This window comes from Spea bombifrons, chromosome 4 (assembly GCF_027358695.1).
Source record: "Spea bombifrons isolate aSpeBom1 chromosome 4, aSpeBom1.2.pri, whole genome shotgun sequence".
NCBI classification, from domain to species: domain Eukaryota; kingdom Metazoa; phylum Chordata; class Amphibia; order Anura; family Pelobatidae; genus Spea; species Spea bombifrons.
This window is the reverse complement of record NC_071090.1, coordinates 84,981,498-85,009,017: the sequence shown is the minus strand read 5'-3', so window position 1 is coordinate 85,009,017 and position 27,520 is coordinate 84,981,498. Positions and strand designations below refer to the sequence as shown.

At 39.3% G+C, this 27,520-nt stretch overlaps 1 protein-coding gene across 1 annotated transcript in view; it reads left to right on the top strand.

Annotated features, from left to right (window-relative positions):
- Positions 1-27,520, top strand: part of IQGAP1 (IQ motif containing GTPase activating protein 1) — a 64,529-nt gene that overhangs the window by 16,671 nt on the left and 20,338 nt on the right. The window contains exons 3-15 of the mRNA XM_053461954.1: positions 8,411-8,567; positions 9,084-9,161; positions 9,248-9,324; positions 11,029-11,096; positions 11,579-11,692; positions 15,125-15,303; positions 15,402-15,492; positions 16,101-16,264; positions 20,032-20,116; positions 21,127-21,290; positions 22,190-22,350; positions 23,311-23,435; positions 24,131-24,294. Coding sequence (XP_053317929.1) covers positions 8,411-8,567; positions 9,084-9,161; positions 9,248-9,324; positions 11,029-11,096; positions 11,579-11,692; positions 15,125-15,303; positions 15,402-15,492; positions 16,101-16,264; positions 20,032-20,116; positions 21,127-21,290; positions 22,190-22,350; positions 23,311-23,435; positions 24,131-24,294 — 1,627 coding nt within the window. The remainder of the gene's footprint in view (positions 1-8,410; positions 8,568-9,083; positions 9,162-9,247; positions 9,325-11,028; positions 11,097-11,578; positions 11,693-15,124; positions 15,304-15,401; positions 15,493-16,100; positions 16,265-20,031; positions 20,117-21,126; positions 21,291-22,189; positions 22,351-23,310; positions 23,436-24,130; positions 24,295-27,520) is intronic.

Genomic DNA, 27,520 nt, shown 5'->3' with positions numbered 1-27,520 from the left:
ATAGACCAGAAGAGTTAAGCAATTTGGTCATTATTTTTTTCATGTAATACAATGGAAAAAATATTTGCTATGAACTGTGTATAAGACACCTATTAAATCAATCATAATTTTTTCCCTCTCTATCTTTTCTCACCCTTGGGTCCTTGATTTGCAGCCAGTTCTTTCCCTGAGCAGTTCCTCTGCCTATTAGTTCACATGAACACTAAACTCAGTGTCACAGAGTGAAAGCATGATGGGAGTGGGAATGCTAGCGCCCAAGAGGCTCTTCTTCTCCTGATCGACGACTTTGTGTGCGTCTCTCTGTTAGTTTATGTGTTCTAAAGCCTAGTTTCAATTACAAAGTAGGAGTGTTTTAGGAAGGAAATTGTGTGAGGACAGGAATTGCATTGAAATTTGCAGAATCAAAAATACTATGGCATGTGAGTGCCCACTCTTTGTTCATAAGCCCCACTTACAGCAAAAATGCCGTGCTCATGCCTCACTCTCTGGGACCATACCAGTATGTGCAGAAGTTATCCTGCAAGGTCACCTATCCATCTAGGCATCTCCAGAGCTCTTTTCATGTGGAAATAACTTGCTGCTAAAGGGTAAATCAAAATGCCGTAAAATATATTAAGCTTGGGTGTGCCAGTTGAACTGGGGCCAACCTCCACTTATCTTCCTTAGTTCATTTCCATATTGAACAATGCTGAAGCCATCATTAACCGTATTTAGAAAGTTGTTGAAAGAAAATTAGGCTTAATTAAAAGTTCTCACTGTTTGGGAATACAATTCTACAAGCCTAAGGGTACGATGTTAATTTAACGGTCATGACAGTATTTTTTATATATTTAATGAAATGTTGACGTCCCTTACGGGTGGAAAGAGGGACAGAGTGATTTTGGTCCCAAAGAATCTACATTTTTGAAGTGACACTTGAGAGGTGTGCCCTAGCCCATGTAACAATCTTCTGTGCCAATGACACAAATGGGGCACCACGAGGCTGCTGAATGAGCTACAAGGTGAAGTGCATGGAGACTGCATTCACGTACACTGTTAGGGTGTATACAAGCCCACCCAACATTGTGTGCCCTGCTGGCTATTTTGTGCTGGTAATGTCAGGAGGAAGCCCTGGATTAGTAACAGAGCAGCATTTATGAGTGATTCATTGCATGGATAGAAGGAAGACCGAGGTGACAAAGTAAGCCTAGTTTACTTCACTTAAACAGTCCACATAGTAAGCACTCTTGGGGTTTGCTGAAAATATTAATTGTGGTTTATTCACAAAAATCCACGGTTCAGACTCTCACAGGAGACTTTGATTTAAGATCTTTATCTGCCAGTAAGAGACTGAAACATTGATTATTTTTATTTAATAATCCATGCTGAACTTTTTTTTTCATCAAACCTGGCGAGTGCTTACTATTTGAACTGTTTGTATGCTAGTCTATGTCACCTGTTGCCCGATGCTCATTGAAAGATAACCATACTTTGGAATGCTCTGGAAAACAGAAGTGGCTACTAGACCTCCAGATCATTACCTTCTTATTTATATAGCACCAACAGATTCCATAGCGCTATAACAATAGAGGAGAGTTAAAATTACTGATAACATAAGAAATTGACAATTCACAAGGCAAATTGGCCAGGAGAATAGGGTTCTGCTATTGCTAACAATATATTAAGAGGTTGAGTCGGTATGAGACAAAAGATTAGAGCTTGCTTAACTGAGAATGATTTCATTGTAAGGTCAGTGCATTATCTTTGGGTGATTGAGTGGTGTTTGGACTCACTTTCTGTCCACTTTCCCTTTGAAGTCTAATTGCGGATGGTCCAGACCCTCTCTGTGTGGCCATTCCTGCCTCCGTAACTTTGGCGTTGTACATGATGTATATGTCTTTTTTTTTTTATGTATCATTCCCATGAGGATGTAGGAGTCATGATCCTGTTTCCTTTTGGTCACCTTCTGACCTTTCCTCCATTCCAATTATTTCCTGTGTGGTGTACAATCACTGTCTCGGAAGTACTTCAGGAAATATAAGCCTCCCATCATGTGTCTAAAGAGCGATCATATCCCGTGTTATTTGCATGTACAGATTTGGGTTAAATAGGTGGTCGATGATGTCTAGTGCACACCAATTTTGTTCTTGAAAATTTAAATGCATTTTTTTGTTAAAATGGACAAACTCATTAACCAAGGTGAGCATAGTTCAGATGCTGTTCGTTTAACCCATTATATGCCCAAGGAATATACTATGCATTGCTCAGAGTTGAGTGGCGGTGATAGAATCTGTTGTGTTTCTAAAAAATGACCACCACATGGAAAAGAAGCACCATAGCATAGTTATTCTTTTTGTAGCCTTGCGAGAAATTAGTATATTTTAAATGTATCCACGATGTATATGTTCAGTGTCCTGGGAAGGCCATCAAATGCATTTTCTACCCCATGCATTTGTTTTTTCCCCCCTGCCCTCAGCTCCTTGGCCTGCCGGAGATGCGTACACCTTCTGCTTCCTTGGAGTGGGCTTGATACTTTACTGTCAATTAAACACCTACGGACAATGAATCCTTCTACAAATTCTGCAATCTAAAATCCATTCACGTATGAAAGGATTTTGTTTTTGGAGGAATAGGTAGAAGTATATTTGGATACAAGAGTTTTTGTATGCCTTCTGTATTTTATTTATGCAATTTTATATTTTCTATAACACAGTATGAAGACTTTAGGGCTTTAAAACACTGGTACACTCATACCCATCAAACGAGGGACATCAAGGGAGATAAGGGAGGATTTGAGTCCAAAACAGTGACACGTAGGGATTATGCGTTTACAGGTTATTTATTCAGTGCCTGATTCAGTTGCTTTTATGTTCAAGATGGTTGTGACTGAAATGTTTTGCTTAAAACTGGTTTAACCTGTTACGTCTTACGGTTACAAAACCTGGGCTGCTCTTCCTTGCTGCCAGTTTCAGTGTCCTTTTTGTTCTTGCAATTCCAACATTTTGGATAAACTCTTCGACCTCCAACTTTCACACTATATAAAAAAACTGATGTCATATATTACAGAGGGTACCGCTTTAGGGAGAAACGGTGGGACGTATATATTTTTTTAATTGCCTATTTTTTTTACGTCACAATGACCTTGCAAATGCTTCACCTACAATCTTCTTCTTTTTTTTTTTATTATTCATAAAAAAATGCAGGTTCATGGCCAGTTGTAAAGAGGGAAGCATACACACTTAAATACGTGTACTTGTGTTTATATTTTGTAGCTCATGGTTATCCAAACATAGGACTGCTTTTTTACTGGTAAGCTTTTATGGTCCCAGAATAATGATCATAAAATATTTTTAGTAAACTAGATGCTATACCTCAGATTTAAACGGGGACTTTTTTATTTATTTATTTTTTTGTAACCATAAACCAAATGGGATTCAAAGCTGTGTGTCAATGAGTTATGCTATATTGGTTTATTCAGTGACCTTGAACCAGAGCTGTAAGATCTGAATTAGTACATTGGGATAGAAGCCTGCGGATCTGAGTTCATGGCAAGTTTTGTTCTGTCCCGTCTGCTTAAGTTTTCCCTTTGCCAATAGGAAACCAATGAGATAATACAGAACACAAATCTCTACAAAGCCTTTTGAACGGACCCCGTGCTTTATTTTTTATTTTTATTTTTTTAACCAAATTTGCTGATGGTAGTACCAGTATAGGACAACTCTGAGCCATAGCTGCCCACATTACATAAAGTAATGCAAATAAAACACGTGTGTGTGTGTGTGTGTGTGTCATTCTCTCCATATGAAAAAGTTTTTCATCACTATACGTATCTGATGAAACCCCAAACAAAGCCTAATTGTATACTGCAACCTGATATTACTGTAAACATCAAAATACTGGGTGCATTCAGGACATTCTGTGATGTCAATGAAATCTATCATCAATTTTTCCAGCCACAACAATTCTACCTGTTTGACGTAATCATTGCATTGCACCATGACTGTGTGGGAGAGGTAACTAAAGGGATGTTGCATCCTCCCCCAATGCATAGTTACAAAAATGCTACGAAGACGTTAGAAAAGGAAGACGCCATGCTGTGAAACAGTCGATTTGTTTATGAAGTCAAAGATAACGTATAATTCTCAGGCTGCAGTATTCTGTGACGTGATGCATTATAAGCTGTGATCTAAAGGGACGCTCCAACCATCCTATGCATATGATATCTGAGAGGTCCCTTTACATTTCCGAGGTGTACCTCTTGCAAAATGCAAGGGGATTATATGGAATACCCCTGTGTGCATTAGCCCCTTTGACAGCCCCAAACTATTTCATTGTTCATCCTAACCGGTGAGCTGCAGCTTTTAAATGAAGAATGCATATTAAAATACTTTAAAGGGACTGTTTACGGTCCTGAACAGCCACATAAAAGGAGTAATCTGAGTACTTTGATATGCATTCTTTAAAGTGAGGCAAAGAGAGAAAACCATGGTCTGACATATGTTGCCACTGATTGACATAACTGGGAACTTCTGGACTCTGGCTACCCGGAGCCTTCCCTTGCGGGACGCGGCCAGGACTGCCCACTGACGTCAGCGGGAAACATCCCTATTTAAATGGAAAATGGGCGGGGAGCAGGTGTTTCCAGACCCCGCTCCCGCAACCCGGAGGAGTTCCGAGGTATGCTGATTGACTGCTTGAAGCATCCAATCAGTGGCAGGAAAGCGCTTCCATTAAAATTAATAGGGGCACTTGCCACGCATGTGTACAAGGGTCTAAATAGAACCCCACATGCCAATGCTGGAGCTGAATGCTAGAAAGTAAATCATCTGTGGGCAGGGAAAGGGGCAAATGCATATGGGGGGATATGAGCGCCTACAACTATACATTAAATATACTATCATCCGGCCACCTTGCTAGGTTTTGTTTTAATAGTTAAAAACTTAGTTCTTTGAAAAAAAGAAATGCCAGGGCTCTAATTTCAGAGCTGAGTTATGAGGTAACAAAATCTGACAACGGTCACATTATGTACATTGAGACAGGGTTTGGCTGTTCCAATATTTATATTTACACATCCGTGTCTAAAAGTATTAATAACTAAGTTGTTGGTATGTATTCCGATAGATTGTCCTTCGTGTTGTGTGTATGTCTATTTATGGATGTCCATATTCTATCTCAATAAATACATGCACTGACTGATTTATGGAAAGTACTGTGAGAGCTCCAACTTTTGCACCCCCCCTCATTTAAGCAAAGTTCAGCAGTACATCTCTCTGTCCCTGCTTTCATGTGAAAAGAATTTTGATCTCCAGCAGAGCAGGGAAGCACATGAGCACGACAAACGAGGCATATCACTCCAGTTTGAAGCTCTTTTAAAGCAGTAAGGCTGGCTAATGGATTTTTAGCTTGGCTCAAATGGATAAAACACAAGGATGCTCAAGAGTAGTATTGCATTTAGTTAAATCCACAAACTAGGCATGTTGTGTGTATATTTGTTTGGGTGGTAGATAGAAGAAATGTTTTAACTAAAGGGGAAATGCCGATTTGATAGTAACTGGTACAAAGGTATAATGCACGTATTCCAATTCTTGGCTGAGGAGGCAAGCGTTGGAAAACTGGGCTCTTGTAGTTAACGAAATACCAAAGCCTCATTGAAAAGGTTTATTTACATTCATTCCAAATCTCAACAAGGACGTTACAGTTAGGAAAGTAAGTGAGGATCTGGTCTCACAAATGCTTGACAAAAGCAGAAAAAAGTTGCTAAGTTCATGGTTACAAATGTCTAGAAGTGTGACGTTCCAGATCCCTGCAAAGAATGAAGAATTTCATTAATACCACAGAGTGTAGGAATGAGAACCTGTACCTTGATTGAACACAAGATAGTTCTTTTGTGATAAATCCTGCTGATCTCCCTATACAGCCTGTAAAAGAATCGTTTAAAATGTGTTAACTGTTCAGGTTCACTCACGCTTTTCAAAACACGATTGTTGTGGTTTATTTATTAACTGCTGATAAGGTATGCAGGGCTGTCCCCAATTAGAGGGACAGTCTCATGTATGCTTTGCTGGCTTAGTGCTGATTAGTGTGAGAAATGCCGTTAGACAACTTGTTACAGGCCTCGTCGCTTTCATGAATGAAAACAGGAGTGTCTTTCCATACTGTTCAGGGTTGTCAAGTCAGAATGGTTACGTATTTCTGACCGCCACCTATAGTGCTACCCTGTATTGTGTGGGGTATATAAATTCAATGAAGGAAATCACTAACTTAAAAAGGAAGTCCCATGGAAAATCTTTTTCTCCTTGAATATAAAATACAGTAATGCAGGTTATGAAACCTGGTTTTATCTAATTTTTGCTCTAATAAACTTATCTGCAGACCTAATACTTGGGCGGACACACCGATTTTACAGCTAATGAGCAATGAATGTTTTTCTGTAGGGGAATAGCACAGTGAAAGCTGCTTTTCCAAATCTTAATAACAAAACTGGCTGATATACCGTGTATGACAAAGTGGGAGTTACAAATTGACCAGTATTTTCAGACCGTCTGTTTTCAATCCCTTCTGCTTAGTCTTGTGGAGCTCACAGCAGTATTAGACAAGTTTTCCATGTGAACGGTTTGGCGGCCGACCATTCCTGAGATGGGAGGTTTCTCGATGCTTGCAGCCCCCTTTAGACCAAGAATCTGCTGTTGGCAGGGTCCCAGTCTACAGAACTGGCCTTGTTTCCACAGCAGCATCTGCAGAAAATGTGTTTCTCCCCCTCTTACTGTCCGCTTTCAGAAATTTTGGTTTAAGAAAGAAAAAAAAAAGAGAACATTTGGATATTCGCTTGCTTTTTTCTTTTTACGATACTAAGTAAAGAATAAACATGTTACATAATATACTGTAATGCACTACTGAGAAAAGCTACGTACCAAACTTGCTCAGGGACACGCAGGCATCCGTGAATATGGGTCCAGGCTATCAGCCACCTATTGGAGTGTAAATCAGCGGTTTAAGCATACATTTTATGTGTTTTTATAACAGATATTTTATTACGTCCTCATTTCCATTATGCGTGACTTAATGCTTTGGATGGAAAATGTTAAATTTCATAAATTCAATATATTTGCCGTCTTAACCCGGCTACCCAGTGCTTTTATAGATACATTGCGTATAAATGAGAGATGCTTTTGGTTAGTTGAGCTGTTATGCAATACCCTCGTAGTGAAACCACAGAACATAAAAATACTGAGATTTAGGCAGATTTTATATCAACATATAACTACTTTCTAATTTGCTTGTACAGAAAGTTGGAAGGCAATATAATGCTCAATATTTAGGTTTAGTTGGCCCTAACATACAAACTTTTTTTTTTTCATTATGATTTGGTTCTGTGTGTTTTGATTATATTCTCCCTGCTTGGCCAAAATGGTCTAAAGCTGTAAAAACCATAGGGTCTATGTAAAGCAAACCCTTACTATAAAAATCAATATTATCGTATTATAATCCATATGGATAGCACAACAAAAGACATTTCTGTTCTCCCTATTGATGCAGCAGTGGGAGAATTGCATTAACTTGTGATCTGCGTAGGAGGAAAGATAGCTGTTTGCCGCATTATTTTTACATGTAATGACTTCATTTATATGACTTTTCTCTTGGATTTTAAACTTGGTTAATTCCGCGTTGTGTAGATCTAGGCATTGTATCCAATGTAATCCTCCTTTTGTTGTTTGACTCATAACTTGATGCTAGCAGGAACTTTCCAATTTCGGTCAAATAGTGGACACATTCATATTAGCCAGCATTTTATTCAGATGATCTCAATAACCTTTCTGAATGAAAATCGGAAATTATTCACTTCACTGGTCTGGAATGAATTGTGCTCCAATCTGGAAAATTCATATTGGTGATTTAATTAGATTTTGAGAAAGGAAACCAAATACAAAAAGAATAAATCTGTATTTCTGAGGACCCTTTTACCTTATTTGCACCAATGACAGTTTCATTTTAATTATTTTAATAAAGCATACATATATAATTGTAATCCCCTTGCAATAGTCAAGTCGGCCCCTACTTCAAATGCCAGGGAGCACACAATAAAAATATTTACTAGAAACAATGCTACCGCCTTCCTGGCCTGTCCATTGAAAGTGATAATTCATAATCATCTCTGAATCCTTAATGCTTGAGGTATACCCCCCACAAATCCATGTTACTGTATTCAAATATTACCTAAAATGTATCTGTCTAGCATTTGTTGGCTGGCACATCGGCCATACCACCTGCAAATGTATGTCAATAAGATATACTTATTGTTTAAATCCTGCAGGATGAAGAATGAAATGAGAGTGTTGGCCTTTTGTTTAGAACAATATTTGTTAGAAGGGTTTAGAATTATCTTTTAAAATTCTAACAGAACTAGAATTCATTTACCGTGTCTTCCTTTCAGGTGGATGGAGGCCTGTCTGGGTGAGGAACTGCCACCAACCACTGAGCTAGAGGAAGGTCTGAGGAATGGAGTCTACCTTGCCAAGCTGGGGAACTTTTTCAGCCCTAAAGTGGTGTCCCTGAAGAAGATTTATGACCGGGAACAAACCAGATACAATGTAATTATTTTATTTATAGAGGTTATTTGAGTGAAAGTAATGGAATAGAATCACTTTGTCTCTTCAGTTGGCGTGGCACTAGATACTCTGGGATGTCTGACTGGCAGAAGGAAAATGTTTCTTAAGCCTATTTGTATGGTCCAAGAGGCTGAATGAATAAAATATAAAGTTATAATGGGGTCCATTGTTTATTTCTTGAGAATAAATGCTTAAGACTATACTGGGTCTGGAGAATAACTAGCTCAAATGGGTCCAGCTATGTAAGTAATCACTGACTAACAGGTCAAATGCATTTTTGGGATGTTGGCTTATGGTGACACATACTGACCTTTTGCTTGAGCAGCAGATCCAGTCCTTCAGTGTGTGGTCACCGACCAGATGCACTTGCCAAGTTGCTGCAAGAGTTTAAGAGTGTGGTATGCTGACGCATTTGTCCAGTTGACGTTTACATTTAGTGGCCTCTGGACAACTATGTTACACTTAATACTGGTGTTCGTGTCCCTTTCCATGTTTCAGGCAACTGGTCTCCACTTCAGACACACAGACAATGTGATTCAGTGGCTCAATGCGATGTCTGAAATAGGTCTTCCAAAGGTACAATAACATAATATATCATAAGATATTTGAATGACTTGCTTGGAAGTGAACTAAGCGTATATTGATGCTTCCATCCTTTACAGATCTTTTACCCAGAGACGACAGATATCTATGACAGGAAGAACATGCCTCGCTGTATATACTGCATCCATGCTTTAAGGTAAATATTTTCAATAAACTTGGTCTGTGAACAGTCTGGAATACATTTCAGCCATGTTCTGTCAAAGCAACTAAGCATTTATCAAAGTCTTGTTATAAAGCTGGGCTGGAAGCCTGACTGGAATTCTCCAATGTAGCTTATCAGTTCTCAACACGCATTTACGTAAAGCCTTCTGTGTTCCATATGTCCCTTAAGTTATGGAGCGCATGCTATTACGCCGCTATAACATATGTTTTATACCGAAATATACAGATTGCAAGAAGCTGTATTTATTGCTCTTTTTAGTGTTCTGTAGGAGCATTGAGTACTGATAGGATTAAAGGAACATGTGCTTATAGATGTATTTTAAATACTTACATTATTCATCAAGCATATTTTTATAACTGGGAAATGCTTCTAAAGACTGAGTTTGTAGATCCGGTGTTTCACTTACTGCTCGGATGTTCTGTATGCTGTAGCTGGATATTTGTCTTGTCCACACCTAATGCATCTCACTATGTACAAACATGTTCTCTGCTGAAATCATAGGAGCTAGATTTTCCCATTAAATGCAATATAGCTTTTCATTTATTGCCTTTCCAATGTGATTGTGAGACATTGAGCAGGTTGCTGCAAAGAAGCGAGTCTCTGCTGTTGGCAAAATATCTTTGTGTCTCCTGCGTATCCTGTTGGAACTTGTTAGCCTTTACAAGGTGCTCAGAGGGAGCGGCAGCCTGATAGGATATTATCCCAGGTTATAGCATGTTGCCCTTTGGCTTTCTAGATTTTGATGGAATGTTCTATCACTCCAGAGATAACTTGATGCTTTTTTAATTAAATTGGTTGTTGTTGAGGTATATGCATCTGTAGGTCGGGCAACTTTTACCAATGCCTGCTTCTGTTTGTGTTGTGTATTTAATACTCGCCTCTCCTTAGTTTATTCCATCTAAAGAAGAGACCTCTGATTTCCCAAAAACATATGTAACTTTTTTTATGTTGGCCCAATAAAAGGTATCCACTTCAACCAAAGACTCCTTTTTCAGCCCCCCAATTCAGTTATACTGTTTTCATGTCCTTTATACCGAGTTTTAATAAATCACATGCAACATGAATGAGGGAACCCAGTGAAATACTCCTTTTGATTAATACTCTGATGAGGAAGATGGCAGTGAAGAAAAAAAACACATTACACAAACTCTTCTACATTGAGAAGAAATGCTAATGATGACTTTCAGACCAGTCAACTAACTGTACATGTAATAACTATATATATATATATAGGTCTGTAGTCCTGCAGGCTAAAAAACATATCCTTTTTTCAATTTGACATTTTGGAGTATGTCACATGCAGTATTCTATTTATTATCAAATCAACATTTCTTCGTCTTCATTGTTGTCTCATGTGGTTCCAAACCCCAACAAGCACACATAGGCAAAAATATTAGATGCGTGTTAATAGGCAGAGCTGGGCAGCACTGATCATCCAGTAGTTGCTCAGCTCCAACTCTCATAATGCTCATCTCACAAAGAAATGAAGCTCAACCGCTGGAAAATAAATGTCATATTTCACTGATTTTTTTAATGCCAGTGCTTTAATACTTATTTATATGATGGTATTTGAAGGTCTAAAGAACCAATAAATGAACAAAAACAACAAAATGCTTAACATATTGCTTTTCTTCTTTTAGAAAATAAGCCAATTTTTATGTTCCTTCTGTATTCTAGCTTGTACTTGTTTAAATTGGGCCTTGCTCCACAAATTCAAGACCTTTACGGGAAGGTAGAATTTACAGGTAAGAAGTTATTCTTCATTTTTTTGGTCATGTTTTTTATGTTTATTTTTGTTATTTTTCTCTTCATTTCTGGTTTTATGGTATGAAGAGATAAAGAGCATATATTTGGTTTTTGTTAATAGCAGAACTAAAAATGATTCCTCTGTGCAACATGATTTATAGACTTTATTTCTCCCTAATTGTATGTAGACTTCCAGTTTTATTATTTTTTTCTGGTTAATGAAAAGACAGACAGGGGTAGTGAGGCTTCATAACAACTCTAGTATAGGTGCATATATTTATTGTATCACAGCTTTAATAGGGAATGCAAGCAAAAATGTCTTATGCGGCTAATCCCTTCTCTGACCTTTTGTGAAACAATGGAGAGAAAGTGAAAAATCTTTAAATAGTAGCCACAATTCCCTGCAGTTAGACTAAATGCTGGATGTACCACCAAGGATTCCAAGGGCTTTTCAGTAATGTAATATTTGTCTTCCTCACAGCTGAAGAGATTAACCTAATGAAGAGTGAGCTGGAGAAATATGGCATTCAGATGCCGGCCTTCGGTAAAATTGGAGGAATTTTGGCCAGTGAGCTGTCTGTGGATGAAGCCGCATGTGAGTACAGATTGTGAGATCCTGCTCTAATTATGGGGATAGGGCATCCTGAGTCTGCTAAAGATAAGGCACAGAGCTTCGTAATATCACAATGTAGGCTTCAGCATATAGTGAATTTTGTTCTCCTCTATGTGGGGCAGCCGTAATGAAGTTATTCTTGACATTATGGTGCAATCGGTTGTTAACTACAGTATATCTGACACATTTCAGGATTTAACTTTAACAAGGGGAGTTTTTTTTTCTCCTATTAACCAGAGACTGAATCTCCATTGACGTATCCAATATATCCTATATCAGGGGCGTCCAAGTTTTTTCTGCAGTGGGCCACTTCATCAGAATTGTATACGTGCGCGGGCCACACTCATTTTTCACTGTGAGAAAATATGGCCTTTAATAAAATATGCAGATTAAAATAAATTAAATGACACAAAACCTTTACTTTTCCTCTCACTGATTTCTGGGCCTAGAAAGTTTTGTGACTACAAATGCAGGATTCTGGATTAGTAAAAATAAAATAGTTCTATTTATTTTAGCGACGCACTAAAATGAAAATTCTGGAACAAAACCGAAAATTCAGGGTTCACTTAGCCGAAACTGAAAATGACCCCCCCACACACACTTTTAATAAAAGTAAGGTACACACCAAAATTGTACAAAAAATTATATATTATGATTGTTAACAGCAATCTCAGGCATACCCAGATTCCAGCATGTACTGGTTGGCTGTACCGGTATTTTTTGTCCAATTTTAGTGTGTAACCACACTTTTATTAAAAGTAACACACCACAATTGGACAAAAAAAATCAACAATATGACTTGGCATGATAGGAGTGTGATTGCTAACAGCAAACACACTCTTTTTATACTCAGGCAACCAGTAAATGCTGGAACCTAGGCATGATGGGACTGTGATTGCTGTAAGCAGATTGCTGTTAGCCGTTAGCAATCACACTCCTATCATCCCAAGTCAGCCAGTACATGTTGGTACAGGGTGGCTGTAAGTGCAAACCCCATACTGCTGGCAGCATCAATACACAAGGGGGCAGCTAGCCAGGTTTCAGCATGTACTGGCTGACTTGGCATGATAGGAGTGTGATTGCTAACAGCAAACACACTCTTTTTATACCCAGGCAACCAGTAAATGCTGGAACCTAGGCATGATGGGACTGTGATTGCTGTTAGCTGTTAGCAATCACACTCCTATCATCCCAAGTCAGCCAGTACATGTTGGTACAGGGTGGCTGTAAGTGCAAACCCCATACTGCTGGCAGCATCAATACACAAGGGGGCAGCTAGCCAGGTTTCAGCATGTACTGGCTGACTTGGCATGATAGGAGTGTGATTGATAACAGCAAACACACTCTTTTTATACCCAGCCAACCAGTAAATGCTGGAACCTAGGCATGATGGGACTGTAATTGCTGTTAGCAGATTGCTGTTAGCTGTTAGCAATCACACTCCTATCATCCCAAGTCAGCCAGTACATGCTGGTACAGGGTGGCTGTAAGTGCAGACCCCATACTGCTGGCAGCATCAATACACAATGGGGCAGCTAGCCAGGTTTCAGCATGTACTGGCTGATGATAGGAGTGGGATTGTTAACAGCAATCACAGTCCCATCATGCCTAGGTTCCAGCACTTACACATCCATGCTATCACACACACAAATCCATTCTCATTCAAACACACTCCCCCACCCCCTTACCTGCACTACAGCTCTCTCAACGCCGATCACTGACTTCAGCAGGGGGCATGGCCTCCCTCGTTCTCCCCACAGAGGAGGCAGGACTGGAGCAGAGAATAGACCCTCCCACAAGTAAGCAGCAGGGCTCTTGCGATCCTGGCTGCCGATCTCACACGGGCCGCACCTCGAGGTCCCGCGGGCCGCATTTGGCCCGCGGGCCGCATGTTGGACGCCTCTGTCCTATATAATATAGAGCCATGCTTTGAGCTGACACTTATCAGGGCTTATCACTTGATAAGATATGGCTAACACAAGTATTTAAAATAGTATTTAAATTTATTCAGTAGACTGGATGAAACAATTGTTTCTGATTATAACTAAAAATTATATAAGTTCTATCTTTTATATAAGACTATCTTTTATTTAGGCAATAGTGGAAGGAAAATATGTAAATGATATGGTTGATGTGGTAACTTGGCCTGCTTGATGGTATTTAGACAGTGAGAAGTAATGGTGTTATGTGCTCATTAGCAATGGATTCTCTTGAAGGTGCTTCAAGCTTGGTTTCATATGGGTAGATATCGGTTTCCTGGAAGTAATTGGCATCATTAGATGCAAATGACTCTTTGATTGCATTAGGAAGTTGCCAAATGCCCAGATAAAAGCTTTTCAGAACGTGTTAAAATGTTCCAGAAATCTAACTTCTGAAACACTTGTAAGATCAAAAATACTAAGGTGGCTGTTACAGACCATTACGATAATTTTGTTTTGGTGTAGCTGTTATTCTGAGCATGTGGTATGGCAGCTGAGGGCTCAGTCTCTTAGGAGTTCCAGATTCTAGGTTTTTGTAGGAACATTTAAGGTCTTAAAACCAGGTTTAATACCAATTGGATCATTGCATGATGATGTTGTCGGTAGTCTACTGTGTAACAGTCCAGGGCATTGTCCATGATACTTACGGAAACTAAAACAACTAATGCAAGACTTGTTACCCACCATAGGGTTTTGGTTTTTAGGTACCCTAAAAACAAAAAAGTGAAAACTTCTACAGCTACTCGATCGGAGTAGAGGTCCCTGTCACATTTGGCGGCAGCGATGGGATGTCCTTCCTTGCCTAGAGGACATTCAAACCACCAACGGGATCCCACTGCCACCACCAAATGTGACGAGACCTGTACCCAACTGAGTAGCTCAGTCGTAGAGATCTTCCTTGCTGCTGAAAGCTCAATTGCTCAAGGGATTAAGTACTAGTCGAGACTTAGTGTAGGGTGCAAACAGAACAAGGTTTATTGAAAACAACACAGATATTTATACACAAACATAATCATATAAGGAGTATAATCCCATCAGCTACCAGACAGCCCGGCGCCTCCATACAGTTCTATGGTCAACAATTCCCACCCGGTTGTCGCTGTTGTGGGGTACAATACACATAAGCAGGAACAGGGCCAGAAGACTTTTCCCTTATCGTCCAGGGCAACGCAGAGCAGGGGAAAAGTGGCCAACTGGGCATAACGTGTGGGACAAAGATTGGAATGTCACAGTCCCATCTCTAAAACAAGTAATGGGAAGAATAATTATAACACACAGTGTAACACTGTGCGTGGATGAGACCCCTCAGACCAATGGAGGTGCTTAATCCACGTTTATATGAGTCTTCATCTCATCAGAAGTCCCCATCTCATCAGAAGTATTTATCTCTAATTAAATGATATGTTTGTTTACCCCATGCTGTGTTTGTTTTTAGTGCACGCAGCAGTGATTGTCATTAATGAAGCAATTGACAGAAGAGTTGCTGCCGATACCTTCACCGCACTTAAGAATCCCAATGCCATGCTTGTAAACCTTAACGAGTCCTCGGCCACTACTTATCAGGATACACTTTACCAAGCAAAGCAGCATAAAATGGAAAATGCAAGAAAAAGGGTAAGAGATTAAACACCAAAATGCTGCCATGGGTGTCTTTCAGTGTTGTATTCTCCATTCGCATTATCTGATGGCAATTTTTCTGTTATTTTTTTTAGATGACAGCAGACAATGCAGGAGCTGAAAGGGATGTTTATGAGGAACTTCTTACCCAGGCAGAGATCCAAGGCAACATTAACAAAGTGAATCGTAAGTGCTTGGGGATTGAATAACAGAGACATTCACCCGTATGTTGGCTAGAGTACTTAACATATCTAGGAGTTGTGTTTACTCCAGATAGCTGTCGATACACTGTGCCAGTATTATACACCTAATTTGTCTTGGAACCTTCTGTTTAATTTTGTGAGACGAGACACAGGACATTTGCTTGTTCTAACATCACACACATCCTTAAAGGTATACAATTTACCATGCCCACTCTATTTAGAATAAAATGCACAAATCCTCCAATTGTCCCTTAATTGGAGTACCGGAGTGCACATTAGAACCGTGTAACGTATTTCATGTGTCTCATCACACACGTGTCTCATTACACACAATCTTATATTATATTTATCCGGTAGCCTAATTTTTCTCTTGTGTGATGCTAATTTGGTCTGTGCCAAAGGGATGTGCAGAATGTTCATCCTTTTACCATCCCATGCCTAAGGATGGAACGGTACCCAAAAAAAACTGTCTGTAGTGTGGGACATGTAAAGGTTTCATCAGCTTTTATACAGATTTTGCACCATTGACTTGTGTAAATACTTGTTTAATTGCTTGGTGCAGCTGGAGGAAATTTGTTCTTTATCTCCTAGTAAAAGCAGCTCTAGAAAGGGTTGACCAGGCTTTGGAGAAGGAGAACCCACAACTGCTGTTTGAGGCTCTGAGTTTGCCTGCACTTTCACTTCGGGCATTACAGAGAGACAACTCGGACTGGTATCTGAAGCACCTTCAAAGTGAGAAGCTGCAGAAACAGGAGGTAAGCTGCTTTTACACAAAGCTGCCGCTATGTTCGTACGACAAAATAATGATAGACTGTGAACTACATGGTCTATACAGCAATGTGTCAGATGCTGAAGCCATGCACACACACATACTCAGTGTGCGCGTGTGTGTGTGCACACAGAGTGCAGAGCAAGGAGGCTGCTGATGTAGATTTGGGGGAAAAAATGATTTGATGTTTTTCCTATTAAAAAAACCCACAAAAATAAAAAATAGCAAGATACATAGTATATGCATGTGTAACCCTTTCAGAGATTTACTCTTCTGGTTAATACTGTGGGGGGAGTGGGTACTAGAAACTTCTAGTCTGCCTGTTTTTCCTAATGTAAAGACTCAATCCTTAATCAGCAATTGGTTTGCGCTTAGACATATGGCTATCCTGAATCTATCTGGTTCATGTTTAAATGCCCTCACTGTATTAGCCTCCTCCACCACTTCTGCTGGGAGGCTGTTCCATGTGTCTGCCACCCTCTCAGTAGAGGTTACAGAAAAAGCCACACCAGAAAAAAACAATACTATGTTTGGAACTTTTTTTAATTACAATATGCCAGCCCTGCCCTTTTCACCGAAATGCTCTGTTTTAGTGATCTGCCTAGTCCCAAAGGCACTTTTATAGGGAAACTGTAAGAAAGCAATTAACACCTCGAAGACCTCTGAGGTCTTGAAAAAGTTTGTATTGATGCATAGGTTATGTGCTAAGTTTAGTAACTCGGTGTTTCCCTGCTCTCTGATTTTCCTAAAGAAGTTTTCAAACCAGCTTAGTGGTGATTTTGGGGAAGATGTTAGTTTCACACAGAGCTCCAAAGCATTCCCGGACGTAGGGTATCTTTTATCATCTCATAATTATGAAGAATAAATGAGCTACTTGAAATTCCTTCCTTCCTCTTAAGTGGCCATTCAATTTTAAATAAAACAAAAGTAAAAAGTGATTGCATTCCTAAAGTATATGCTATTTTGCAATTCAGTTTGCCATCAAAATGACCAATATATACATTTAACCCATTTGTCAGACGGGTTGTACACAATCCAGGCATTGTTCTATCCTGCATTGCAGTTAGTATTACAAGTATTTCTGTGAAGGATCATCTTTAATTACACTTAGATTATTAGTAAAACGTTTTATAGTTTGAGATTCCTTTTTGCTACCTTCTCATGGCCTGATTGGAAGCGTTAAAACATACTAGCGATCTTGTATCATGTTTTACCTATAATGCAGACTATAAAGCACTGATGGGTTTGACAAAGCTAAATCAACAGACCTTATATCCTGTCTGATGTATTTACTGAAACTGAAGAGTATTCAGATTACGTGTTTTCCATAAAAAGAAACGGCTCTGCTGTGATGTAAAGAAATTCGGCATTATCTTTGTCTATTGTGTTCTGGATGACATAGTCCTTTATCACAGATGCGTTAACATTCGGCTCAGGTGGCAGGTAGTTACAGGTTGTGCAATTTACAGCTTTAAACAGGTGGTTTACTGGAGGGGGTAGGGATACTTGGTGGGTAGTCTTGACATGCACAATTAAATAAGAAGCCCACACCCCCTGACTAATTTAACGATGGATTTGCTTTAGGCTTTATGTAGGATAGTGGTGTATTTTTAAAGGCAGACATTTCAAGTGCGTGTTATTTTAGGTCTTGGAGTTAAATGGTGGTTGAGCCCCTTCTCTTATTTCTGATGTTTGTTTGGGACAAGGTTTAAGGGTTAAATTCAGAGTGGTCCCTATGTTAGAGCCTGCTGGGGACAAAAAATACTATTGACTGCTCCCTAGAGTCAAGCTACTCCTGGGAAACTCACTGGCAACTCGGACCTGGAACCTTTCCATGACCTGAGCTCCAAAATTGAACACTGTTCATTGAAGGCTCAATGCTGGGAAAGTCAAGGCTGCTTGGTATAGTTTGTGGCACTCTGGCCTAAACTGGTGTTAAATGCACTTAATCTGCCCACTGCTCCTTTTTTGGTTCCTGACATAATACATAAAACATAAGGTTTTATCTCAATGACTATATTCAGTGACTATGATTAAGTTGAGTTGTGTAGCTTTCTGGTCACCCAAGGCAGATTTTCAGCAGGATAACCCAAGTCTTTTTATGGACACGCTATCACAGGCTGCAGGTGGTCAATCCAGCTACAGATTCACATCCCCTTAGCATGCATCAGATCTCTGTGAACATTGAACATTAGCATACAAACATAGAAGGTTACCCTATACAAAGAAGGCCAGAACTGAGTGACCTGGAACCATTTGTTTTAGAAAATCACCTCTGTGGCCATCACAGCGCAAATAGTGCCTGTCATTCTACTGTTGAGGAGGTTGGGCTGCCTTCTCCTATGATGTAGTCCTGAATACATTCAACAGTATTCAAATATATAATCTCAATGCAATTACAATGTTTAAACACTTTTCTGTTCCTTCTCTCATGGCTCTCTGTAGCATATGGGATCTCCTGATATGCTTTTCTTTCTTCCCTCTGTGATGTGTGTGCAGAACAAACACTGTTACAGCCTATGCTCAGGAACAGATGTTCTGTTTTTCTAGCCACCATTGATGCTTAAGACCTTTGCCGATACAATCACCGTCGCCTCGTGTTTTTGTGAGTGGCGTGAACGTGTAATGTATGCTTTGACTGCAACTACTATATCTATCCTTCTACCGTGTGATTCAAACCAGGCGTGTCCACCACTGCGTGTACCAAAGGGCGTGGACCTGCTTGCATACCCGCAGACACATGTAAGGCTCCTGTATGTGCAGTTATAAATAGGTTTTTGCACATTACAAAAGACTACTGTATTTTGAGAGCTGGAATCTGGGTGTGTGTTTTGAGAGGGTGAATGAAAGACATTGCTGTAGTTGGTTTTAACTCCTCGAGCACCAGAGTCCTGGTGTATGCATACATATAATGTGTGTGTGTGTGTGTTCTTTGCTCAATTCATCTTTTTTTAATTTACCTTTGGAGCACATATTAGTTGCCCATTTTAAATGATTTTTGTGAGAATGTTGTGTGTAAATTGTTGTGCTATATAGATCCGAGTATCAATCCAATCCACAAAATAAATGTTAGTTCAGCCAGCTTGGTGGAATTAACATGTTACTTAATTAATTAATTTGCATGTAGATGCGCCACACTTATGTCTGACATGTTTGATATTTTTTTTTCTTTAATTACATATAAAATATATATATATATATATATATATATATATATAATAATATAATTTGTTTTAATTTTTTTTTTTTAAGATTTTGGAAAATACCTACATACCATTGCAGCTTTCTTGAACATGAACATACACCTTTCATAACCCTTATTTGAGTTTGGCTGTCTAAAAGAAGATACAAATTCTAGATTGTTTAATTTTACAGCCTATGTCCCATTCATGTATTTTTCCAGGGGTGGTGGGTAAAGTGTATGATCTGTCTCAGTAGACCTCTGGTCCTATATTTACTAGGGAGCTCAAGCATGAATCAACCCTGTTTTCTATATAATGTCGAAGACCAGACAATTATTGATGTAGGTTTGAGGCTTTACATAAGGAAGAATTGGACAGACTTGATGGGTCGAATGATTATCTGCTATAAAATTCTCTGTATCTTGCATATATGCCACACTACTTTTAACCATTCTACTCCTATTAGAGTGGTGGACCTTTTGTAGCCTTCATTTCTGATCCCATTGTGTATTTGTTTATGAAATTTGTGACTTGACCTTCAGCGGACTAAGGATTTGTGTAAAACTTTCAGAATGGCCTGACGGGACCGCTGCAGAAGGAAGAGTTACAAGCTGGGGTTGATGCAGCGAACGGTTCAGCTCAGCAGTTCCAGAGAAGTAAGTGGCTTTGCGTTTAGATATTGTGTGTGTATAGTAGGGAGGGATAAGGCAGGAATGAGTCAGTTTAGTCGGCTTTAGTCATCGCCTGGTCGGCCTTCCTGACTATTCCACTCATGGCACTTCTCCAGGTGTGTGCCAGTAGGCAGCCTGCATTAGCACTTCAATAAAACAATGCTTCCTTGTTTTATCTCCAAAGCCATCTGCTTGGGTTCTTATCCAGAACAGTCTGGCTACTACTGTTTCAACAGTTTTTTCAGGAAGAGCTTTCAATAAAACAATAATAAAAGTGTCTTATAACAGACTTTAAAATAATGGGGAAAAAATAGTAAAAGGTGCAAAGCATTCACAAAATGCAGTCATTTTGATTAAAATATATTCTTATAAATAATCCCAAGCTACTCTCCGTGTGAGTCTGTTTTGTAGATTTGATATGTGCTCATGCATTTTTGATATGTATATTTGATTGGATGCACCGAGAAACCATCCTGCTTTAATGACTGGTGCTACATGAAAAACATTCATGAAATGCCATTAGATGGGTAATGTTATATTAAAGTCTTTGTAAGCAGAGATCCACATGGTACCACGTTTATGCACTTTGTAAGTGATGGCACACTCTCTGGTGCTAATTCGATAAACCAAGAAAATATAGTTACTGTGAAAGTAACTATAGCGCTGAGCTGCTCACAACACCTGCGATTTACTTAGTAATAAAACGGTTTTGTAATTTACCTACTGGTATCCTAGAGTTTTAATATCATCCTAAAGCAGAATTTGGAATGCCTGGTTTAATGACTTCAATGAAATGAGCGTTTATGTTGCTTTACCTCTTTTATTATTTAACCCCTTAAGGACAATGGGAGGTCCCTAAACCCATTGAAAACAATGCATTTTGAGCCTGTACATGTACGGGCTTTGTCATTAAGGGGTTAAAGAATTGGAGCACGCAGTAGAATGTATCTTAGTGAAAAATGTTACCTTTGCTTCCATTATCTGTTCTCGTTCAGGGCTGGCTGCGGTGGTTCGGATAAATAATGCTATCCGGAAAGGCGTTGCGGAAGAGACTGTGCAAGAGCTGATGAACCCTGATGCTCAGCTGCCGGAGGTGTACCCATTTGCTCAGAATCTTTATCAGAACGAGCTGGCAACATTACAACAACAAAGTCCAGAGGTGAGATTCTGAAGGCAGTAAAATGGCTGGCTGTATGGCTTCTCTGCTTCCAAATATCACTTAAAAGTGTGTTTTTTTTTTTTTTTTTTTTTTGTGATTTTGGGGACAATGTGGTTTTTGCCCCCCCATAACATAACAACATATCATAACCGCCACACCTTTTCTTCAGTTCCTATCCCGTTGTGTGTGTGTGTGATATATATATATATATCTATATATATCTATATATATATAGATATATATAGATATATCTATATATATATATATATAGATATATAGATACGCATAAAGGTATGGACAGTTTGTAATAAGAATATGTATTTAATGAACAATATCAAAGGTTGACAATACTAAGTCAATTTGTTATAATGTTTTAATATCTATGTTCTCAAATTGCAAACAAAACCTCATGCGTTTCACCAGTTGGGGATCCTCAAAAAAAAAAATGCAGTCCAGCTAGTTCACTTTCTGTTACTGACTGTCTGTAGCGAACCCTTGGGAGATATGAGTCCTAAATGATGTAGTGATAGACTGCCAGTGTTAGTAGGGTAAAGTACCAGTGAAAGTAATGAACTGTAGACAGAGAGTTGTGAAGTGGACAAAAGGTAATATAAATTCATCAAAGACTTCTCTGGGATGAGAGCATTAGAGGCAGTATCAGTCCAATTTTCATCTCTTGCCCTGTTCTATAAGCACCTCTCAGATCCAAGGTAAAGGGAAATTATGCCAAAAACACAACTGGAGGTTAGATGCGGTTAATTATTGCATATGCTTTTGTTTTTAATGCATACAGCAGTTAGCAGCTGTCGTACAAAGACTAAGCGATCAAAAAAAACAGACTTTTTAGTTTGTTAGCTGTATGCGTGTTGGTACTCAATCTTTTCTTTTTCCTCTGGCAGGGTAACCTTACTCACCCAGAACTTCTAGTTGCTGTAGAGATGCTATCCTCTGTGGCTCTCATGAACAGAGCTCTGGATACAGGCGATGTCAATACGGTCTCGAGGCAGCTGACCAACGCAGTTACTGGACTAATGGATGTGGAGGATGAGAATTTGCAAAGGTTTGTATGAAGCTAATGGGAATTTGGCTTTCTTTTCCCTGTTGATGTTGTAGATACTGGTGAAACCCCTGGTTTTCAGTTGCCTAGTTAGTTTGTAGATGGTTGCTATGCAGAATCATTTTTTAACAGCTCTGTTAGCCTGCTGTCTCTGTCATTCAAGACTTAAGCTTAAGGCTTTATCTTTGTAGTATATGGGGCTGTATTTGGCACCCCCTCCCACATTAAAATGTAAAAAAAACACAAAAATGTAATGTGTGCAATAATAGATTTCCCTGCTTTATCCCAGCATTTCCCCTGCCTTTCTGCACCCCCAGGACTACATGATGAAGTAGGAACCACAAATGACACTCTCCAGAGTCCAGTTAGCTAGCAGTGAACTGGACACCTGTGCTCAGCGTGTTACCCAGGACACTCAATGTTCATAGACATGCGAGTCTGTGATCCAGCGGCAGGACTAGAGGTCACCTCCTTGAGGCTGGAGGCAGATACACCTCTAAAAATCACATGGCCTCAGTGCCCGGAGCCTCCCCCACTTAACTAACTAACATGTCCTACAGTGTCACCTGTGCCCTTAAGCAGCCTATCAGGGACAGCTATGCCCCCCAAACTGCTTGTTAGTATTCTTCAACAGCTTGTCTGTGCCATCTTTCCCAAACAGTGTGTCAATGCCCCTGAACAGCTTGTCTGTGCTGCCTTACTACCAAACAGCTTGTCAGTGTCCCAAACAGCCTACCTCTGCCATGTTCGCTCCCAAACAGCCTGCCGTTTCCCTTGCCCACACCACTTACCTGCAGGACTGGTGTGTCTCTCTTCCTCCATGCTATGTGCATACTGATCCAGCATAGAGGAAGAGGGTGGCCCTTTCAGCACATGGGGTCACGTGACAACTATTGTCGCCCCCCCCCCCAAAGTACTCCACTGGTAGTATGCATTCTGATACAATTAATGGTTTGTTTGTAGGTACATCGATGAACTGATCAGACTTAAACATCAGGCACGGGAAGAAGGAACTGAGTTTATTACATGGAATGATATTCAAGGATGTGTGAACCACATTAATAACATGGTACATGAGGAGCATGCCAGTAAGTCCTCTTAACTTTTCACCTATTCCAGTATGTCACATGTGTAATTGCCAATGCATGTATTTGTTCCACCATCTATATAACTATATTAATATAAAAGTAGATTAAAATCACACATAATCGGGTATATTGTAGCATTTCATAGTTATCTAAAAGATTACATTATCAAACAGCATTTTTCTTGTTTTATACATTTTTGTGATGTGTGCACTATATCAAACAATTTGCTGATGTTATTCAGTCTCTTCTTATTCGGGTGATGAGCTGTGCTTGAATTTTGCAGCAGCGTGGTTTCTACAGATCAGGAATCAGTCAGGAATGGTATATAATCTGCAGGCCAATTAGTGCCAGTTTGGCTGCCGCCAGTGTGTCAGTGATAATTGCATGACTTTGTAGAAGATGCCCTAACAAGTAGGATCATGTCACATCCGTAAAACTCTTGGGGATCATAGAGGCAGGACTGCCACAACACTGTAAATGTTTCAGAGATTGTCTGGTATTCGAGGCTACTCTTATATTGGGTAGATAAATACATTTTGCTTTCCTCAAAATTTTCTTATCGTTAACTAAGCATCTATACAAGCTTTTAAGATGAATCGGTAAAATATTTGACTCCGCTCTTGGCTACCTCTTCTGCACATATTGTGATTATATATTAACTGCATGTGTGCCTTGTACTCTTTCCATCACTTTAGGGATTTTAGCCATTGGGGTCATTAATGAAGCTTTGGATGAGGGTGATGCCAAGAAGACATTGCAAGCTTTACAGCTACCAGCAGCAAAGTTAGAAGGAGTGGACCCAAATGTCGCCCAACATTACCAGGATACATTAGTCCGAGCAAAAAGAGAAAAAGCCCAGGTACGCTTAAGATCTTGGATTGAACTCGAGCTGAAACAGGAGAGAAAATTATCTTTGATTTATTAATATTGTTGTGTGTTAAGAGATACATTGCTAAATCGCAAGTGGCAGATGAGTCAAGGTGAGATAGAATAGTTTATCCCACCGGCTTCACTATGTGTCTGTAAGAGTCACGCCAGCTTCTCATGCAAACCGTTCTGAGCTTTTCTGAAAATTGCATGATTAAATGTCTTTTTTTTTTTGTTTTTGTGTGTGGTTCACAGGGTGGAAATGGAATGTGACTCAAAAACTTTGCATTGTTAGAAACACAATTGCATATATTTCCACCTTCCCTGTTTTAGCATTTTTGTCTCTTGTAAGATGCAGGACCAAAGGTTTATGTCTGTGACCATAGTCCCCTCGCACCCCTCTGCGGGGAATATCTCATCAAAGTCTTTGCCGTTTAGGGGTTGGCTGGCGTTGTGTCTGTTACACTGTTGATCTGTGGTTTTTATTACATTTAATTGTGAGGACAAACACGGTCAAATTGCTCTTAATTGCTGTCATATCTGATCAGAAATGTATACTCACAAAATGCCAGTGGCTAGATATTTATAGTTTATGGCTGCTGACAGCACGCATCAGTAAATTCAACGGTTTGTGCTTTTTTTTAGTTCAGCAACTTCAGATGATGTCAAGAGCGATTGTTTCAAATGTCTCAACTCACACACATATATAACGCGGTTTAATGGCTGTCTACCTAACCTTCTCTTTCCAGTTGGTTATTTTGTACCCAAAAGGAGAGTGGGATAAATTATCTATTAAGGATCTCCTTTTAGGTATCTGAACATTTTCAACATATTCATATAGGTGGTAATGATTCATGCAAAAGACAATTTGGAGCAAGGAGTATTCTTGCCCCCAGCCAATCAGTGGCAGGGAAATGCTCCCATTTAATTCAATGGGAGAGCTCTCTGCGCATGTGTATAGGGGATCTTGGTAGAGCCCCTGGAACTTTTGTGCAAGCCAGGGCTGTAGCAGTGGGTATAGGATATGTGCGCAGTGGCAAGCAGGATATATGTATGGCCGAACACATCTCTAAAAAGCCAAGGAGTGTGTGTGTGTGTGTGTGTGTGTCAAATTCATAGGGGGACTGCGTTACTGCACGTAATGACTGGAATGTCTTTTTTTTAATATATTTCTTTTTTCAGATTTGCAATATGGAGTCATAGTTGCCAGATTATCACTGACTTCACCACAGACCACTGCCACATGTTTGGGTTAGAAGTAGTTGACATATCGGACTATTTTATTGAGAAGGATACTAAAACACGCCAGCATGGATCATATAATGCTATAACTACAATGCAAAAAAATATAACAATATTAACATAATTCTTTGGAAGCGCAAAACCAAATCTAATACCCAGCATGAACTGAATAGCTATTTAATTAAAAACTATTACTAAAGAAGGCTCATTAATAATGTTAGGGTTAGCTTTCCTTTTAAAGTGGCGGTACAAAAAAAAAAATATTGAATGAGTGGTATTTTACTCATAAATACAGCAGACTTTACTTAGTGATGGTCTGCTTCCCAGACATTGGCGCGTACATCTCCCCTTCTATAAGTGTCCAGAGCTGAGACCTGGGAGCAGCTGTCTAGATCAGTGCCGTGATGGCAAGCCAGACAGGCTAACATGGCTTCTGCTGAGCCACCTGGTGATGTTACATTAGCCTCAAGCCTAAGCCCTGCCATGGGAAACCTGGAGTTACTGTTATATAACTTAATAAAGGAATGGTTAAGTTAAAAAAATATCCTACCTCTTCAATTCCATTAATTTCTATTCTACGTAGACAATCTTAAGAAATGTGTTATGGTCTTGCCAAGTGATTGCCACAATGCGTGTCCGCAGAGTGTAACATTTCTTCTCTCTATTGCCTAAGTGCCATTGCAGCATTTCAACTTTTTAAGGCAATATCACACATTAGAGAGACGGCCAGTACTTCGCGTGTAATCAACAAAGAGTTAAACTTCCCAGCCATATCGCACGTTGGCTCCGGCGGGGTGTATGTGAATTTGTACAGGAACTGAATGCTAGTCCAAGCATTTCCTCCTGCTGATGAGCCGGGGCGTAATAACAATTTCTTTTTACTGAGCTCAGGGGCTGCCCGGCTAGGCTGCTGATCTCACTTCGGTAAAATTGCCTTATTTAGTCATGCGTTTTGAAGCACATTTTGCAAAACACTGGGTAATTTTAGATATGACAACAGTTTAAAAAAAAAATAAAGCAAAAACTTATTTTAAACACACTATGTAAATATATTATCACAGCTCAGTATTCATTTTTTCATATTTTATTTTTTGGTTTGCAAGATGACTTTAATGCAACATTTTATTTTCCTGTTGAAATTATACATATTCATATATTTACGGAGTATAATACCCTTAAATGTGTGTATTCCTTAACTGTGCTGTTTGATTTTTTTTGGCAATTGGCTTGTGAATGTTTGACTGACTGTGTAAGGTGTTTTTAGATAGTTCTACCATACCGTACTGCAAAGGATTTAATATAAAATGATATAAAATGTATTTTTATTTTATGAAATCGGGAGTGATTTTGGCTTATGTGGCTTACGTTTGGCTATTCTAGGTGTAATATATTCTTAGACTGAATAGGGTATACAGTATCACGGCCATGTATTTCCTTATGCGGATAATTTCATACTCTTTCTACAATGCAAAGTAAACCCACAGCTTCCTGTTTCAAAAAAAAAGCAGTAGCCATGAGATGTGTCATCTATACTGGGAAAACATTTCTTGTGTAAAACCATTTACTGGTAAATAGAATTAAACATCTGCAGCTCTGATATTAATAAATGATACTTTTTAATATGTTTTTCATATTTAAAGTGGCAATAAAGTGCCCCCCGGCAGCCTCACCAGAAAGAATGCATGTTATGCATTGTTAAAAAAAAACTTAAAAGAAACCTTAGGGAGAAGCTGCAGCTCCCCTTCTCCTCCGTGATCCAACGATTCTCGGCACTGGCTCAATGAACCTTCCGGGCAGGGGTCTGAAAAAATCTCAAGCCTGAAACTGCAGCTTCTCCATAAGGCGTAAGGCATTCGCTGTTCAGAAGGAAACACGAGTGTCCCTTTAAACCTTTGTGCCATGAAATGCTTCCATTAAATTAGGTCTATATGATAAATATAGCACTTATATATATTAGACATTAGTCTTTAACTACC